At 34.3% G+C, this 18,085-nt stretch overlaps 1 protein-coding gene across 2 annotated transcripts in view; it reads left to right on the forward strand.

The window, feature by feature from the left end:
* The window catches only part of USP3 (ubiquitin specific peptidase 3), a 102,228-nt gene that overhangs the window by 62,712 nt on the left and 21,431 nt on the right, over positions 1–18,085 (forward strand). For both annotated transcript variants that reach the window (XM_027851567.1, XM_027851568.1), the window contains 5 exons: positions 5,361–5,444; positions 7,754–7,835; positions 13,452–13,534; positions 14,548–14,661; positions 15,178–15,291. In XM_027851567.1, coding sequence (XP_027707368.1) covers positions 5,361–5,444; positions 7,754–7,835; positions 13,452–13,534; positions 14,548–14,661; positions 15,178–15,291 — 477 coding nt within the window. The remainder of the gene's footprint in view (positions 1–5,360; positions 5,445–7,753; positions 7,836–13,451; positions 13,535–14,547; positions 14,662–15,177; positions 15,292–18,085) is intronic.

The raw sequence follows: 18,085 nt of genomic DNA on the forward strand, positions 1-18,085 counted from the left end.
TGTTTAGGGTGTTATGTTAGAAAATGTCTAGGCCTACAAGAAGAACAAATAGAACAAAACAGAAGATATATGTAACTGAAAGTAATGAATAATGTAGATGAAAGAATAAAGGGGAATGGAAACCTTTCAGTTCAATTAAATCAGCATTTATTTAGTGTTTACTATGTGCCAGGCACTGTATTAGCCCCACTATTTGTACACAAATACTGCGTCATAATTTTGCTGTAGGCAGTAGTGGGTGATTAAGGAAGGAATTTGTGTATTGGACTGAAAGGGAGAAAGAATGAAATGGTTAATGAGAAGTGACCTAAGGATGGAATAACATTGGTAGGGATAGGGAGTGAGAAGTAGACTTTTGAACAACCACTTATTAAGTGCTTACTATATGTTTATCATTGTTAGGTGCTGGAGGAAACACAAAAATAATTAAGATGTCTCTTTCTTCATGAGGTTGACATTACAACAGGAGAGATAAAAGACATGCAGAAATGTCTAATATTTCTACAAATAGCTATATGATAATTATAGTACAAACTGTAACATAATAGCTTAAGAGAGGTATAAGGACTCATGTTCAAAGCAAAGAGATTTTTTTATTTTTCCCACTGGGAGATATGTTTCACTTTGTTCTAGCTTTGGAACCTAAAAGGAGGTTTCGTTAAAAAAAAAATCAGAATGCCCAGTAAATGCATTTATAAAGCAGTAGGCCTTTACTGCCTTATACTAACAAAAGGGAAGGCTTAGATTAGTTCCCTCTACCTCAGATCCCATAATTACTTTATGTAAATTTGTATTAATTTATCTGTATGCATATTACTTTCTCCCAGTAAACTGTAAGCTCCTGGAGGGAAGGAACTGTTTTGTTTTTATTCATATGTCTGTAGTACTTCAAATATTGATGCTTAATTAATGTTAGTTGAATTGGCATTCTAGGACAGAGGCAGCACAAGTATACAACTGTATCAATGAGCCAACATTTCCAATTTGGGGCAGAAAAGAAATACATAACTAGGGAACACATTTGACCTTAATTTCCATGATGGTTCTGTAAAAAGTCTAAAGCTTGCTTAGCTCTCCCTCATTCCTCATCTTTCCAACCAGGCCAGCTCAGTGATAAAGGCAAAAGCTGTGGTTTCATAAAGTGGAACAGGTTTTCTTAGGCATATTTGCTTCTCTGTCTCTAGTGTTACAAATAGAGAAGCACGCAGGGAAATGCTCCTCCCTTTTTTTTGCAGTCATGAGGGATGAACATTTTCAGTAATTTCTAGAAACTACTGGAAATATTCATCTCTCATGACTAAATATCCCAGGAAGATGATATGGGATCCTAAGGAGGAAATGTATCTATAGTGAAGGCAGCCTGCTGCAGGTGAGACTGGACTTGAAAAGACAGAAAGGGATTATGGACTCCACATCAGAGGGTATAAGTGAAGCCTAAATAGAAGAGTTGCACATTTGGGTTGTAAAGACAAATACTATAACATAATTTTCCTGTAGATAGCAATGGGTAACTGGATAACTAGACTTTCACAGGGTGAGATGGGAGTAACATTGAAAAACAGATTTTAGTGGGAGTTTAAGCACAGAGGAAACAAAGCATTGGGCATATATGAAGGATGGTAAGTAGTTTAGTTGGAGGGTGGAGTAGAGTAGGAATACAGTAATAACTACCCTTTTTATGCCCCCTTATGGTTTGTAAAACACTAGATTTTTTTTGTTTGTGCTTTTTTGCTGAGACAGTTGGGGTTAAGTGTCAAGTGTTTGAGGTTGAACTTGAACTCAGGTCCTCCTGACTCCAAGGCCAGAGCTCTATCCACTGTGCCACCTAGCTGTCCCAAAACACTAGCTTTTTAGGGCCTTTTTTGGCTTATGAAAACAGTATTAAGGTCGTCAGAGCTCTTGGACTTGTGGTGTATATTGTTCTCAGCACTGCAGCGTTGTGGTGCTCAGTATTTGCCCATCTCTGAGCCTTCCAAGCTCTCATCACCGCTCCACCTCTCCCCCACTATCCCCAGGCTTTCTGACCATCCAGGGGCTTTCTCAAGGGAGTCCTCCCACCTTGTTCAATATGGACATAGATTGTTCTAGGTTATCCATGTCTCTTTGGTCTTGCTTGGATGTTACCTTCTGTGTTGACTTTGTTGGTGGGGCCTCCTTTTCCTATTGTCTGTGGGCTTCTGGCTGACTTTTAGAGATTAGAAGAAGTAACTTTACTGCAGTTTCTCATGGGATTTATTAATCGTTATTTAGTCTGAAGTAAACTTCAGTTCAGGGTTTTACTACAGTAGGTATGTGGGAGCTGGATGATGGTCTGCCTCTGAATGAGGCAGATATGTTGGCAGGAAGTTCCTGCTTTTTGCATTTGTTTCCACAGCAGTCAACGCAATACTTGACACATATTAAGTGCTTAATAAATGTTTATTCATTCATCTATCTCTATATTAATTCCTAGTCTCCCAAATTCTAATCCCAGATCACCAACTGCTTATTGGATATTTCAATCTAGAGTTCAGTAGGCATCTTAAATTCCCCATGTCCCCACCTTCTGAACTTGCCTGTTTTTGTTGAGGGTACCACCATGCTTTCTGTCACTTTAGTGGTGTAAAGAAACACAATACTAAAAAGCAACAAAACTCAGGTAGAACAGAAGGGGCCCATATTGGTATTGTATTATTAAAGTTAAAGCACATGGCCCTTTTTAGTCAGCACACCGAATATTGGAAAATGACAGGTACTCTTGGCCCTAATCATCCGGTTACGGGTTTTACATAATTTGTCTGAGGTGGAAGTTCTTTGAAGATTTATGTGATTGTTTGTAGGAAATACCTGTTGTGTCAAAACAAAATGTGTCGATAAAAATTAAGCAACAATTCATACATATCTATAAGTCTAATCTATGCTCCCTAGTGTTGTGTTCAAGGATTAGGAACAATTAGTATTTTTTGAAGGAGAAAATTCAAACTGTTAATAACCACATAAAAAAGTTCTCATTCTTTAGTGATTAGAGAAATGTACATCAGGATGAACCTAAGATGATACCATATACGCAATAGAATGGAAAAAATAAGAAAAATGATTGTTTTTCGCTATGAGACAGGTAAAGAGGCAGGATGGATTCAGAAAAACTTGGGAAGACTTACATGAACTGATGCAAAGTGAAGTGAGCAGTAGCAGGAGAACATTGTACATGGTAACAGCAATATTGTGCAATGATCAACTGTGAATGACTCAGTCTTAGCTATCCTTAGCAACATAGTGATCAAAGACAATCCCAAAGGACTCATAATGAAAAATGGTATCCACATCCAGAGAAAGGACTGATGGAATCTGAATACAGATCGAAGTATACTATTTTTTACCTTTTTTTGGTGGGTTCTTTTTTTTTTTTGGTCTGTGTTTTCTTTCACAACATGGCTAATATGGAAATAAGTTTCGTATGATTGCATGTATGTAACCTGTATAAAATTGCTTGCTGTCTCAGGAAGGGGGCAGAGTGTAGGGGAGGGAAAGAATTTGGAATTCAAAATTTAAAAAACAAATGTTAAAAATTTTATATGTAATTGGGAAAATAACTTTTAATTGAAGAAAAAAGAAAATATAAAAAAGATTTTAAAAGGTTGTTGGATAGCATCCGTTGTATCTAAGCATAATTAGTAATAAAAATAAATATTTTAAAAGGGCAAATAATATTTCCATTTTAGAGGTCTAGAAATGAAGGCATTTAATAACTTGCCCAAGGTTACTGTCTATAAATACATTGGTTGAATTGAGACTATAGTCCCATACCACAGAAGTTTATGCAAAACTAAACAAAAGCACCTCACCTTATTCCTTGCATATTTCAGAAGAAAATATTTAATGAGTCTTTATTAATAAATTAGTTGGATATGTTAGATATTTCTGCCAGTAGTGTCAACTTGAAATTCTGGAGGGGATTTCTTTCCCAGGAGTTCCTTATACCAATGAAAGCACAGATCCATTTCCTATCCCTGTTGCACTATTGTATTTCTTCTTTTATTTTGGTCAGTTTCAGGAATATGAGATACATTTGGATTCACTGACACTTATCAAACACCTGCATGTGCAGAACATTATGTTCAACCTTGGAAAAGACAAAGTTTAGATAAGACATGATCTCATTCTACCTTTGTGGAATGTTCAATCTAATAGCAAATATTACACATATACAAATAACTATGATACAGAATAAGATGTAAGTGCATTAGAAAGGTCCAAATAAAGTGATATGGTTGAAACAGTCGTTACTGATGAGGGGGAGAGAAGGGGAAGAAGTTAGAGAAGGCTTCCTATTGCAGATGACATTATACTTGGTTCTAGCACTTAGTACAGTGCATGGCAATAGGAAAATGTTTAATAAATATCTATTGACTTTAAAAGGTAGTTAAAGTTCTGTAAAACTGTAATGCTTCCAAAGTTTTGTCATCTAAGAATGACAGTGTTACTTATTATTCTGTAGTGGTTGTAATAAATGGTTGACTATACATGATTCCTGTATACTCTGGAAGATATTTTGGTATCACTTTGAAAGTTATTTTTGTTCATGTTGTCTTTGTTCCAAGATAAAAATCTGTTCATTATTGCAGCGTTAGTGGAATTGTTATATGTGATTTCTCACATTATCTGCTTATATGATGACTTTGCAAAAATGTTTCCTTCCTTTGAGGTAGTTATCAGTTTCTTATAGTGACAGCCATTTTTTCACACATTTTGCACATTTCTTCTAAGAGTTAATACTTCAAAGATAATGATTATTCCTACTTATTGGTATAACTTCTCTTTCCCCTCAGAAACTCATATAAAGTAAACTTAATTTTTTTGGTTAAAATTTATTTAAAAACTTGAAATTATGTACATGTTTTAATTGTACTTTTCTATTTAAACTTTACTGGAGATTATTAAAATGTGTGGTTCCTTCCCTGTTCATTTAAAGACTCTTCTCTCAATCTCTTGATTTAAGCTATATACAATATAATCACATTTGGTAACTTTAGGTTTGAAGTAACTTAAATAGGACTTGTGCTTTTTACTACATTTTTCTTATAAGAAGAGAATTAAAAAACTAAAAATATGCCGTGTTTCATTTTAGAAAGAGGAATTGTAGAGACTTTGTAACAAAACTATGATCTATATATGTAGAAAAATGTGAAAGAGACCTCTGTACGACAGTTGTATATTTAGTGTTCATAAAACATTCCATTAGATTCTACTTGTGCTCTTAAAACTGACCACCTACAGTAAGGGCCGACAAAAACATGTGATCATCTTAGCAGTAGCTAAACCTTTGAATGATTTCATTATTATGGTTTTCTAACATACACTGATGAATATTTTCCTTGCAGTTATCGCTGTGATGATTTTGTGGTAAATGATACCAAGCTTGGACTGATACAGAAAGTCAGAGAACACTTACAGAACTTGGAAAAGTAAGTAATATGCAAATGGGAAAAAAAAATTGAATGGCAGAGAACTGACATTCACCAGTGGGCCTGAGTGAGATTACAATCTAATTGGGAAAAATTTAACAAAATGAATAAAAATACAGTTGAACATAAATAATGTTAATATGTAGTTTTCAAAGTCAATATATGACCTGCAAGAATCGATATGTATGATTTAGTGACCCCCATTTCTTTTTAAGTTTGACACCTGCTGATGTAGAGGAATTTAATTTAAAATGCCTTTTTCCCTTTTTGAATATCATAAATATATTTCAGTATAATTAAAATATATAAATTTCTGGAAATTTCTAGAAGCAAGATTCTTTTCTCTATAATGATGTTCATTGGTGTGATTTTTTTTTTTTAGAGGAAAGACAATCAAGTAAAATCTACATGATATTATAAATGCAAAGAAACTTTGACTGCAAGACACTGAGGCAAAAAAAAAAAAAGATATAAGTATTAGATGTGCCTTAGAAACCTCAGGCAGTCTTAGTCTGATAAGGTCATCTGTAAAGGCTGACTGATTGCTTCAGTTGAATTGGCCATTCATTTTAATAGTGAAGAACTTCCCTGTTTGCTCCCTCCTTGTAGAAATGGCCTTAGAGGTCGAAGAAGTCTTTGAACAAGTTTAGGAATCACTTTAGCTAGCATTGCGAGTGTAGGTAATTTTAAATAAGCAAAATAAAACAAAATTGGTCAACAAGCATTTATTGAACATCTACTATGTGCCAGGAACTTAAGACTGAGGATACCACAACAGAAGGGAAATAAAACCTGTCCTCACGTAGTTTATATTCTGTTTTTAGGTATATTAAATAGTGTTACCTTTTTTCTTTAGGTGGATCAAGCTCCTGATTTTAAAATATTTTTACATATAGGCTTGGATAAGTTTTCTGTATCTTAATTTTAGATTCCAAAATTCAACCAATAAAGATTTCAGAACATTTTTTGTTAGGGTGTAAGAACCTAATGGTTCTTACATTTTAGACTAATACATTTTATTTGCCTTTTTAAAGAGCAAACAACTTTAGTATCATGTTGTTGATGCAGTTTCTTGACTACTATATCTGCCATTTTATTATGTTAGAATTATGGCAGTGATTATAATTGGTCACTATAAACCTGACACTGCATAATAGGCATAGCTGCAGATTTTAAAAGATGTTTGAGTGTTGGCATAGTATCTCTTGTTTTAAATATTTAGGGTCACATAATTCTTATGAACTAGTTGTAGAATTATAGCTTTCCTAGTGTAGATAGCTTGTTTAGAAGCATAATGAATTCTTAATTTTATCTTATTCTCCATTGATCCACACTTTAAAAACAATTGTGGTCAATAGTAATTCACTTTGGCCCATATGCTAGAGAAAATGGAAATAGATCTTACTTATATTTAAAAAGACAAAAAAGACAAAAGAATACACACAGTTTTGATTTAATTCTTTCTGGCCATATTTTTAAGCCTTGTAATATTTGACTGGATGTCACTAGAATCTGTAATCTGTAATATTATTATTTATGTAGTTATTCTGCAGAAATTGACTGGACATAGTATAACAAACAGCATACCTTTTTCAAGAGAGGGGGGAAAATTGTACACCAATAGTTAGTGTTAGCTTATGTAGCTCTTTTTTTTTTTTTGATTGGTAAACCACGCATATGGTAACTTAAAAGTAATTTTTGACATTTGAATGACTTTTCAAAGACGAGGAGTTGCTCTTGGATAAATTCCATGTAAAGCATTCCTTTTATCTAGCAAAAGGTTGCGTTATCTTAGTTCAGAATTTTCATGCTAATTTATATTTACTTTAGGGTACCCACTTCATTTTGAATAAATTCTTCAGGAAGGTATTACTTGTTTTAAGGCAAATGTTTACTATAAATTTCAAAGCCATATGTTAAAGCAAGGAATTAGCACATTCTGGACTGAAAATTATGGCTCCTGAAGGATAATATTAGCTTAGTGTGCCCCAACCTTTTTGTGTTCAGAAGCTATTCTTCCCCACCTGACGCCTCCAATACGAGAAGAGTGAACATTTTGGGAGGTGGAAGTCTGTGACATGCGGTGGGGTGCAGGGAGAGGAATTGGGGAGAGGGCCAGGAGAGAAGACTTTCCAGCTAAATGCAGCTTTGAGTCATTTCATTCTCCCAGGAGGGGAGGATGGGGGTGTGTGTGTGTGTATGGAAATATAGCCCTTACTCTGGCATGCCATTCAACTACTTGGGTATCTTTAAAACCTTAATCTGTTTTGTTTAGGTTTTATAGTAATGTCTAATTTATTTCTCTATAGTTCAGCTTTTACAGCGGACAGACATAGGAAAAGGAAACTTTTGGAAAACTCATCTCTAAACAGCAAGTTGTTAAAAGTAAATGTAAGTAATTAAACTTTGTTCTGAGATCAGCTAGTTGGTATGATTTAGCTGTTATTTTGACACAGTACTAAAATTTCAATATACTTCTTGAAGATTCCTATAAATAATCCAAGGCTGGATTTTGAGTGCATTCCAACAAGGATCTTTGAAGCTGTGCAAATGCTAATGAAGAAGAATAAGAAGTTAAGGAGAGGTTAAGGAAGTGAGATTATATAAATAGACATGAGATCCAGGGGCCGTAGAACCTGTCTGGTAGGAGAGACTAAAATGGACAAAGTAGAATCTACACATCAAGGTTCTCACTAACCATGTACTTACCCAAACTATAAAGACAAGTAAGTGGAAGAATATTTGGGTCAGGAAATCTAGTTGTAACTTCACTATTTAATAAGCTAAAACTTTTGGGAAAGTCATTTAACATCATTGAGTCTGTTTCCTTATCTCATAATAAAATTTCCCCTAACTCCCTCATAGAATGTTTGAGACCTAAAGAACTTTGAAAACTGTATGTATATGGTAAACTGCTACACAAATGTATGGTAGTATTGTTATTACAAACTGATTGCCCTTGTTTTCCCTATTTCCCTTACCTCTCAAAGCCTGGATCAGGAAGGTGATCCAGATTACAATAACTGTACATAAGAAATCCCCAAAATTTATGGAATGCTGACAGTCATACTTAGATGAAAACTTATTATATACTTGATTACTTACATTAAGAGATCTGAGTAACAAGAAGCTATAGTTTAGTGGGAAATGAACTCAGTTTGGAGTTAGAAGACTTAAATTATAATGTTCCAGATTCATTCCGAGATTTTAAGTGTTCCAAACATCTCCTTTATTGTTTTCTCAATCTATTCAAGTACATGTGGCTTGCTTTAACACTGTATCTCTTTACAGTGGTGCTCTGAAAAATAAGATACTATTAAAAATACTTCTTGGATTCAGGGTTTTTTTTTTTAGGTGGAAATACCATAATTTTATTTTTTCCCACTTAATAGTATTTTATTTTTTCCAATTACATATAAAGATAATTTTCAACATTCACTTTTATAAGATTTTGAGTTTGGATGTAAGTCTTAAAAATTTTAGTATAGTTCCATAACTTTATTATTCAAGACCTTCTATTGATGGTAGAAAATTAACTAAATATTATAATTCTTCAGAAAACTCAGATTAATAATAATTTCCTCCAGTTTTATACTCTAAGATGAATGTAGATTTGTTTTATGGGAAGAGCATTGTTTGCCAAACTATATGCCAATAAAACCAACACTTTAAATGAAATGAATGATTAGTTGCAAAGACATAAAATACCCAGATTAACATTAGAAGAAATAGAGAATTTAAATACCTTGATCTTGGGAAAATAAATCACAAATGCGCTCCAAAAGAAAAAAAAATCAAGTGGATTTACAAGTGAATTCTATCAAATATTTGAAGAAAATCTTGTTTCAGTATTATACAAACTATTTGCACAAATAGAAAAAGAAGAGATCCTACTAACCCTCTATGAAACAAATATGGTCCTTTTACCTAAAACAAGGACAATCAAAATAAAAAAAGAAAACTAGGGAACATTATCGTTAATTGACATTCATGCAAAACTTCTAAATAAAATATTAGCAAAATGGCTTCAACAAAATATCACAGGTCATACACTGTGATGAGGTTGGATACCAGGAATTCAAGGCTGGTCAAAAGTCATGATGATATCAATAAATACAGAATAAGCTTTTGACAAAATACAACTACTGTTTCCGTGTTTTGTTTTTGTTTTTTTGTTTTTTAGGAAAGAAAACAAACTAGAAAACATAGGAAAAGTGAACCTTTCCCTTAACATAGTAGTATATGTCTAAAACCAAGAGCCCATTGATTGTTGACTACATAGTAGTATATGTCTAAAACCAAGAGCCCATTGATTGTTGACTCTTTATACGTAATAAAGATAAACCTGTGGCCTTTGCAGTAAGAGCAAGGGTAAAACGAGAATGTCTTTTGTCACCACTACTGTTTGATATAAGACTCGAAATGCTAGCCAGATCAATAAGATAAATAGAAAATGAGGAATAAGCATAGGCAAAGAAAAAAATTGCTTTTTGCGGATTATATAATGGTTTGCTTAGAGAATCCTAGGGACTCAACTAAATATTATTTGAATCAGTTAAAGTTGCAGGATAAAAAATGAATCCATATGTATTACCAGCAAAATTCAATAGTAGATAGAGAAATTCCATTTAAAAGATTATGGAATATATAAAATACTTGAAAATCTACTTACCAAGATACATGCAAGAACTATATGAATTCAACTACCAAAAACTCTTTACAGAAATAAAGTCAACCAATTCTCTGAACAGTTCTGCAGAGCTTTTACCAACTTATTCTTTTAAGAGGGTCTGTTTCTGTTGTACTGATTCTCCAGTTTTGGTCCACATGTTTGGTCCACCGTTTAAGTTTTAAGCAACATTCTCATATTACCGAATTTAAAATCCTCAACCTATTCTCATGATTCCTACTCTTCCCAGTTTTATTCCAACTCAGTTCAGCCAATTCCATTGTGGCCTTGGGAACCCTTGCTCTTACTGTGAACGAACTCTCCTACCTCCATTTAGTGGAAAGTTGACTTTCTTCTCATGATACCAGGTCCTTTGTAATCCTCTACAAATCCCTCTACTTACCTTGCTGGATTTGAAAGTCTGTTCTCTATCCCCATACCTCCTTTTCTATTCTTCTTTCACTGTCGTTGTGGCTGTAATTTACCAGCTGTTGGCACTTCCCCTGAACTTGCTCAGTGACTTCAGTAATTAGCTCCTAGATTTTCTGTACCCTTCATTCCCTGCTGTCATCCTTAGGGACTGAAACACTCATGTTGGCGGTCTCTCAAGCAACCCAACCTCTGTGCCTCTAAGGAGGCTCTTTGCTTGTAATACCTTTCCTGCCCTTTTGGGTTGTAAAACATTGATTTCAAAGACTATTTACTGTAAGAAGCTATCCCTCTTTGCTCTTGTAATCACCTTCCCTCAAACAGCTCTTTGCTATATTACCCTTATGTACTTAGGTAATGTTGTATTTCCCTTTTTTCAATCTTTTTTTTTCTGTTACTATTTTGTACTTAGAAATCAGCCAGAAAGTATACTAGTAGTAATTTGTGATCTTAGCAATGTTCTGAGATAGAAGATTTGATTGAATTCATTCATTCAGCAAAATATATTGAGTGCCTACTAATGCTGAGAGATAAGTGGAAAAATCAAACATAGTCCTTGCCTTCATAGATTTTAGAGTGTTAGAGAAGAGCCCATAAAATCAATTGTATTCCTATGGTATAGTCCCACAAGTGGAATGAAAAAAGATTCTATTTATAATAGTGGTAAAACTGTTAAATATTTGGTTAACTCAGGACAAATTAAGTTTATTCAAGGGCAATTTAAAAACCATAGTAGAATAAATAAAGGGAACATGACTAAATAGGAAGATACGCTTTGGTTCCTGCTGGAAAGCTGAATTATAATAAAGATGTCAACATTATTTTGGTACTTAAAAGGTTCCCTCTAGGGTGAAGGGACTGGCCCAGATGACTTTTAGGGCATTTTCATCTCTAAAATCATGTGATTCTAAATAAAAGTCAGGATTCAAACCCATGTCTTCTGGCTCCCAGTCCATTTTTTTTTTCTTATACCGTGTAATTGCACGATGCTGTATGGTATAATGGTTATCGAGCTAGCCTCAAGTCACTAAGACCCAGATTCCAGTCCTGATAGATACATATGTCGTTGGGCAAGTCACTTAACATTTCAATGCCCCAGGCAGCTCTTTAAGAACTTTTACCAGTTTTCGTTGGTAGAAGGACTTTCCTCTACTGCTACCGTCTCCCTCCTCCACCTGCCCTGTAATAAGGAATTCAGCTCAATTCAATAAGCGTTTATTAAAGACCTTCTTTGTGCCAGACTCTCTGCTTGGCATTGAGATTGCTAAACAATCCTCAGCCATCAAGAAGCTTTCATTCCACTGGCAGGAAGCTGTAGAGACACTGACAAGTACGTGCAAAGTGACTTGGGGGAGAGGAGCATTAAAGATGCATGTGATTTGGAAAATCCTCATATCGAAGGTGGCACAGGACTTGAACCTGGAACAGAACTAGGGAGATCCCCAGACACAAATGCAAGGAGGGAGAACATTCAAAAACAAATGGGAGGTAGAATGTCATATGTGGGAAACAGGCTAGGCTAAGGAAAGCCAGAGACCCTATTCCCTTGCTCGTGGCTCAGAGGTGAGTGCCGTTCTCATTATGTTCAAACATTTATAAGTTGTATTTGCTTGCTGACGAGCTGATGCAAAGACAGAAATGAACCAAATTCAGGTGTTTCCATATTTATCTAAGTGAGGACAAAACACAAGCTGTGTTAGTATTAGAGAGACATTTCCCAAGGTCAAACAATTCTGTTGCCAAGAGTAGAGGGTTTCAGGAATTCCACTTGACGTTTTGGTTACATATTATTAAGAGATAGTTTATGAGCATTTATAAAGGGAAGGAGGTGATCATTAAGATTAAGTATGATATTTTCAAGAATAGGTCATGTAAGACAAATGTTTTCTTTTTGGTTATGGTTACTTTGTTTTTAAGGGCATAGCCAGAAGATTCATTACCTAACATGATCAGCCTACAGCTGATAAGCCTCACCTTACCTAGACTGGTTCTCAGAAAGTAGACACAGAGTCACTGGGACCATGGCCAAAGTCTTTTCAGCATAATAAACTTACTACAGCTTGTGCATCACTGGTATAGGCTTTGGGAACACAGAGTGACCTCTAGTACCATGATGAAGCGTTGGAGTTGGATTTTGTAGAGGGAAAATATATCCAAATAATAAAAACAAAATATTGGTGATATGGAGAAATAGATAGTATCATGAGTGGTAGTTGATGTTTGTCTCAGGCGAGAAACTGTGATATGTAATAGTTGTAAAAAAACGTTCATATCCTTAGACCTGGCAATTCCGCTTTTGGTTGTGTTGTGTTTCAAGAGAAAAATCCCAAAAGGAAGCCAGGTGATTTGTACAGAGATGTTTATAATGCTTAAAATTGTGAAAGACCATTGCCCAACAATAGGGACTAATTAAACTATGATATAATAATACTATGGAATATCGTGTGGCTATTAAAATTGACAAGTGTGTGGATACCTAGAAATGTATGTATGAAATAATGTTTAGGAAAAAACAAAACATGCAGTAGTAGCATAACATGATTTACAACTATGTAATCATATGTATGTACAAAAGCAAAGAGCAGATGATGATTTAGAGTAGCTGTAAATAGTTAAATATTAAGGTCTTTTTGTCTGTGAAGTTGAACAAATTCATCTTAGACAATCTCTCGAAACTGTGGGAAGTGTTTTTCTAGAGTTTGAATTGATGATTTGGAAAAATACAGTATTATTTACACAGAAGAGAGGAAAAAGTGCATCTTGACAGATACCCCTGGACAGGAAAGTTGATTTCTGATTTGATATAGCATCATTATTTTAAATGATAGTATTGTGGTGTGGAACAATTGGTTATTACTTGCAGTTATTGATATCCCCTACTGACTGTGTCATTTACTTTGAATTTGCAGGGAAGTACCACTGCCCTTTGTGCTACAGGCCTTCGGAATTTGGGGAACACATGTTTTATGAATGCTATTCTTCAGTCACTCAGGTAACATCACAGTTATAGCCTAACCTGGTGCTATAAAGATTCTGTATTTCCCCATTGTGTCAAAAAGAAGCTGGAGAAATTGTGTGTAGGTGGCAAATTTCAGTATCTTGTTGGGCCTTATGTGTCTTATGTATATTTAGAGAATTGTCAGAGAAGCGCTTTCTATCCTAGATCAGAAGGAATATAGTGACAAGAAGATGACTGGTAAGTATTGTAACTTGAGAACATTAGAAGAAATCATTTGATATTTGAAGAATTTTAAACTATTAGCTTTAAAAATGATCTCAGCTTCACCTAGTACTACCCGTCACTGTGTATAATCCCATTGGGGAAGAAATTGTAATCACCACTCTGCTTCCCTCTCTGACTAGTGTTTAACATAAATATAAGTATAGTAATTCTAATGCTGTTTGCCATTGAGTTGAATTTGCTTTAGAGAGCCCCTAATTAATCTAAGGGAAGTCAGACACCGAAGTGCTTTTTAGAAATTACTCTTTTTAATTCAGTTGCACATAAAATGTAGTTTCATGGAAGGGATCTTGAGGACATTCTATTCTACTATACTAAACATCTGCTCCGGAGGTTGAAAGGTACTGTTATGAAACCTTTTTTTTTTTTTTAAGTGAGGTAGAAAGCACTGACTTCTGCTGGGGTAAAGCACTTGAAAGAAGATAAAATGTGATTGTTTCTATGATGGAAAAACTGAAGAGTGACTGAATAGATGGTGATATTTAAAAAATAGAGGAAAAGTGTTTTAAAACATTGTTTCCTTTTAATTTGTGTATTCATCTCAGGGAAATTCTCCTACTACATTTGTCTTGGTACTATTAAAAAAGAAACATCAAGCTTCTGATTGAAAAATAGTTGTGTTATGTGCAATTCAAAGGAAAAAAAAATAGACAAATATTTCCAAGTGTCAAGTATGAATTGTGCACTACTTGCTTTTTTGCTCAAGCTTATGTTATTTCTTTTCTCATACCATTTTTTTCTCCTTGCCTTTGCTTTTAAAACAGTAATATTCAGCAGTTTTGCTGTTATTTCAAAGAACTTCCAGCTGTGGAATTACGAAATGGGAAAACAGCAGGGAGGCGGACTTATCACACCAGGAGCCAAGGGGATAACAATGTGTGAGTTAATAGGAATATGTTCTTTCTGGCTTTTAGCAGAGAGGAAAAAATGACTTGTAGTAATGCTTTTTGTGTGGTATGTAAACTAATAGGCACAATTGAAATTTTTAAAGTGTTGCTGCTCAGTGTGTTCAAATAGCAAGCAGTCACATGTATTTTACAACATTTAACAACTGTTCAGTGGATGATACTTTCATTTTTAGGCAAAATGAATTTAGCACTCTGCAGAGGCTTTGCAATATTTGCATTATAAAATTGGTGATTATAATAAATAGAAAGCTCATGGCTTTAAAAAATAATCAAAACTTAATGCTGTGAAATTATAATGACCAAACTTGGCCCTAAAGTAGAGATGTGAGAAAGCACTCCATGTTCAGGTATAGTTAAAGGAAAGCAGGTAGGATGTGGGGGTTTTGGTTTTGTTTTTATTTCTGTATTGTTTTGTAGAAATTTTAGGTTAAAAACAGCATTTTTAGAAGTAATGATGTCTTTTCTTTTTCTTTCCTGCTTTTCTAGTTCCTTGGTAGAGGAGTTTAGAAAAACATTGTGTGCTTTATGGCAAGGCAGCCAAACTGCATTTAGCCCAGAATCCTTATTTTATGTTGTTTGGAAAATCATGCCAAATTTTAGGTAAGTGCTATTTAATAAAAGTTTTAAAAACCAGTCATATGCATCTGTCTACTTTTGGAAGTTATTAGTTCCTGAAATCTTCATGTAACCTGAAGAAATAATGTGAGTCTAAGTGGTGTCCTTAGTCAAGAAATTAATCCAGTTTTAGGAGTGTACTTTTATTTCTAGAGATAAGCAAAAATTAAATTTACTTAAAAGAACAAATTTTATTTGGTTCAGTAACATAGTTAAACATTTATTTGTGTTCGTTGCAGGGAAGCACTGGTTTTTTTTAAAAGGGCAAACATTTTATTGAATTTGGGTATTTATAAAAGGGGGGCTGTCTTTTAAAATAGTCTTAGACTCACAAGAAATTCATCGGTGAAACTTACTTGAAACTCACAGTGCTTTAGCCTCATATTTGTTAAATGATAATGAGAGGTGTATGCATTATAAATAATCTTTAATTGTTTTATGACTTTAGAACAAAAAGAAGGGCTGTCAGTAAGTTTTATAAAGTTTGGTTTTTACTGGAAATCATTTAGAATTTATTAAGTTAAGTTGTGCTGCATCATGTAGTAAGTGGTAAAACTCTACAATGTGTCACTGCACTTGTATATGAACTACTTTTGAGAAAGAGAACACTTGGAGGGTGCCTGTATTTACTTCTTGGCAGACGTAGCATGTGTTTCAGGTGAAGTCTAGGAATGAAGGAATTTTCATTCATCAGATTCAAACAATGGGCAAAAAAGCATAAGAATAGTATTGCTCATTTTAATAGCCTCAGAATTTGTAATTTCACTGTCACAGATAAATCCAACCTCTCTTTCCCTGAAGTATTCAAGATTAGATTTGGAAATATGACATTTTCAATACTTCACATGTTTGTTATTCACAAAGTGTGGCCATTTTCTCCTGAATTTATTCATCTTATTTTGAAGACACATTACTCCTTAGGTTTTTAATGAATAGTGTGTCTTTTTCCTTCCTAAAAACAGACATCATTGGAAACCTTGACACATTCTGCCTCATTTCCTAACTGTGGCCTAAATATTATAAAGTTGTTGAATGTTGAAATCCTTGCTTTTTATTCTACATGACAGAAATGTCTGGTACCAGTTTTACTTAGCAACCACTATGTTTATTAGCAACCATTAGGTCTTTGTTTTTATGGAAATTCTTTCAGATATCATGCTATTTAAACTTTAATTGGAGAGAACTTAATTTTGTACAGATTTTCTAGTTACTTTAATAAAAGGCAGGATGAGTAGAAATTTGCTGTTTTAGATTTGCTATCAGCTTAGGCCTGTCATCTCTAAAGGAATTTGTACACAGATTGCTGGGATCATCTAAGTTATTTGCCCCAAAGGTTAGCATTTTCTCCATATGTTAAGTGTGTTGTTTTATACCATATATTCCAAGAAAAATGTGTTGAGTGGGGGCCTGACATGGCGCTGACACAGCCTGATGTCTTCTGTAGACACTTGTTTCCCGCCTGCATCTTCTGCCTGTGGCTCAGCTCTTCCGGTGAGAAAAAGCTTGATGGATATAGTTTTCAAGGTTGATATTTGTTTATGTTGTTCCAGTGTATGAACATGATTTAGCTGTTTGAAGGAAAAGGGAAGTATTAGACAAGAGAGCTCTGTGCATGGCAGAGTGAAGTTGGTAGATTTCCTTAAGATGAAGTAGAAAGCTCAAGTTTTCTGAGTCAAGTTTTTCCTTTGTTCTTTGAAGAATCAAGAATGGGCTTTATTTACATGATAACAGGGATAATTTTCCTCTTGGTCAGATCTGTTATCTCTTTTCCAATTGTCCCTTCCAGGCCTCTTGATTACATTGTGGATAAAGCTTGGTGAAACTTTATCTTTAATGTAATAATGGTTTCTAAAAAGGTCTCACCACATTTATCCCAGAAGAATTTTAGGTATATGACATCAGTCTCTACAGAAGGAAACACAAGTAATAAATTATTGGATGTTTCCATTTACATTTCTTTTCAGGCAAATAAGTGATAGCTTTTGCCTCAGTTAGCATATGTAGGGGAGGTTGACTCTGGTTTGAATTGCAAAGTCTACAAAATCCAACTTATGTGTAGAAAAATGAAAACATTTTTATTTAAAATAGACACTCTTTACTTTGAAATACCAATATCTTTAGAAATAAAAATCACCAAAATGATCATCCTGTTGATGTCCCTCTAGTATCTTATCAGTCACTAATATGTGCTCCCTGAATAATTTTCTTATGTGATTTTTATAACATCAATTCCCTGCTCAAAAATCTACATAAAAAAAAAAACAAAAAAACAAAACAAAAAAAATCTACATGAGTTTCCATGTCATTGTTTGAATACCAGAATTTTTCGACTAGTGTTTTAAGGACCTCTATAAGGTTACACCTTCCCCAGTGTCTATCCACTCACATTTCTCATTATGAGTCCCTTTGCTGCTCTCACTGACCCGAGCATTTTGCTATTTCTTACACATATTTCCTGCCTTAGTGTCTTAGCTCATTCTGTTTACCTTGTTTTAAATCATACCTCCTGTCTCCCAACTCATGTCTTTACCTTTCTTCAAGACCCACTTAATATTTATGTTGTGATTAACAAAAAAAAAAAAAATCCATGCTCAGTAACCCAGCCAGTGGTCAGCACCTTTACAGATTTTTTCCCAAAGTCTTAATGCAGATTTTAAGTTTCAATAGTTTGCCCCTGTGTTGACTTAGGGAGTACTTTGTATTGCCACTTGTACTTCAGTATTTATAATTTGCTTATATTTTGCTTAGGATCCCTAAATGGATTGTTAGCTTCTCAAGG

Source organism: Vombatus ursinus, unplaced genomic scaffold (genome assembly GCF_900497805.2).
Source record: "Vombatus ursinus unplaced genomic scaffold, bare-nosed wombat genome assembly UNPS02009205.1, whole genome shotgun sequence".
NCBI lineage: Eukaryota > Metazoa > Chordata > Mammalia > Diprotodontia > Vombatidae > Vombatus > Vombatus ursinus.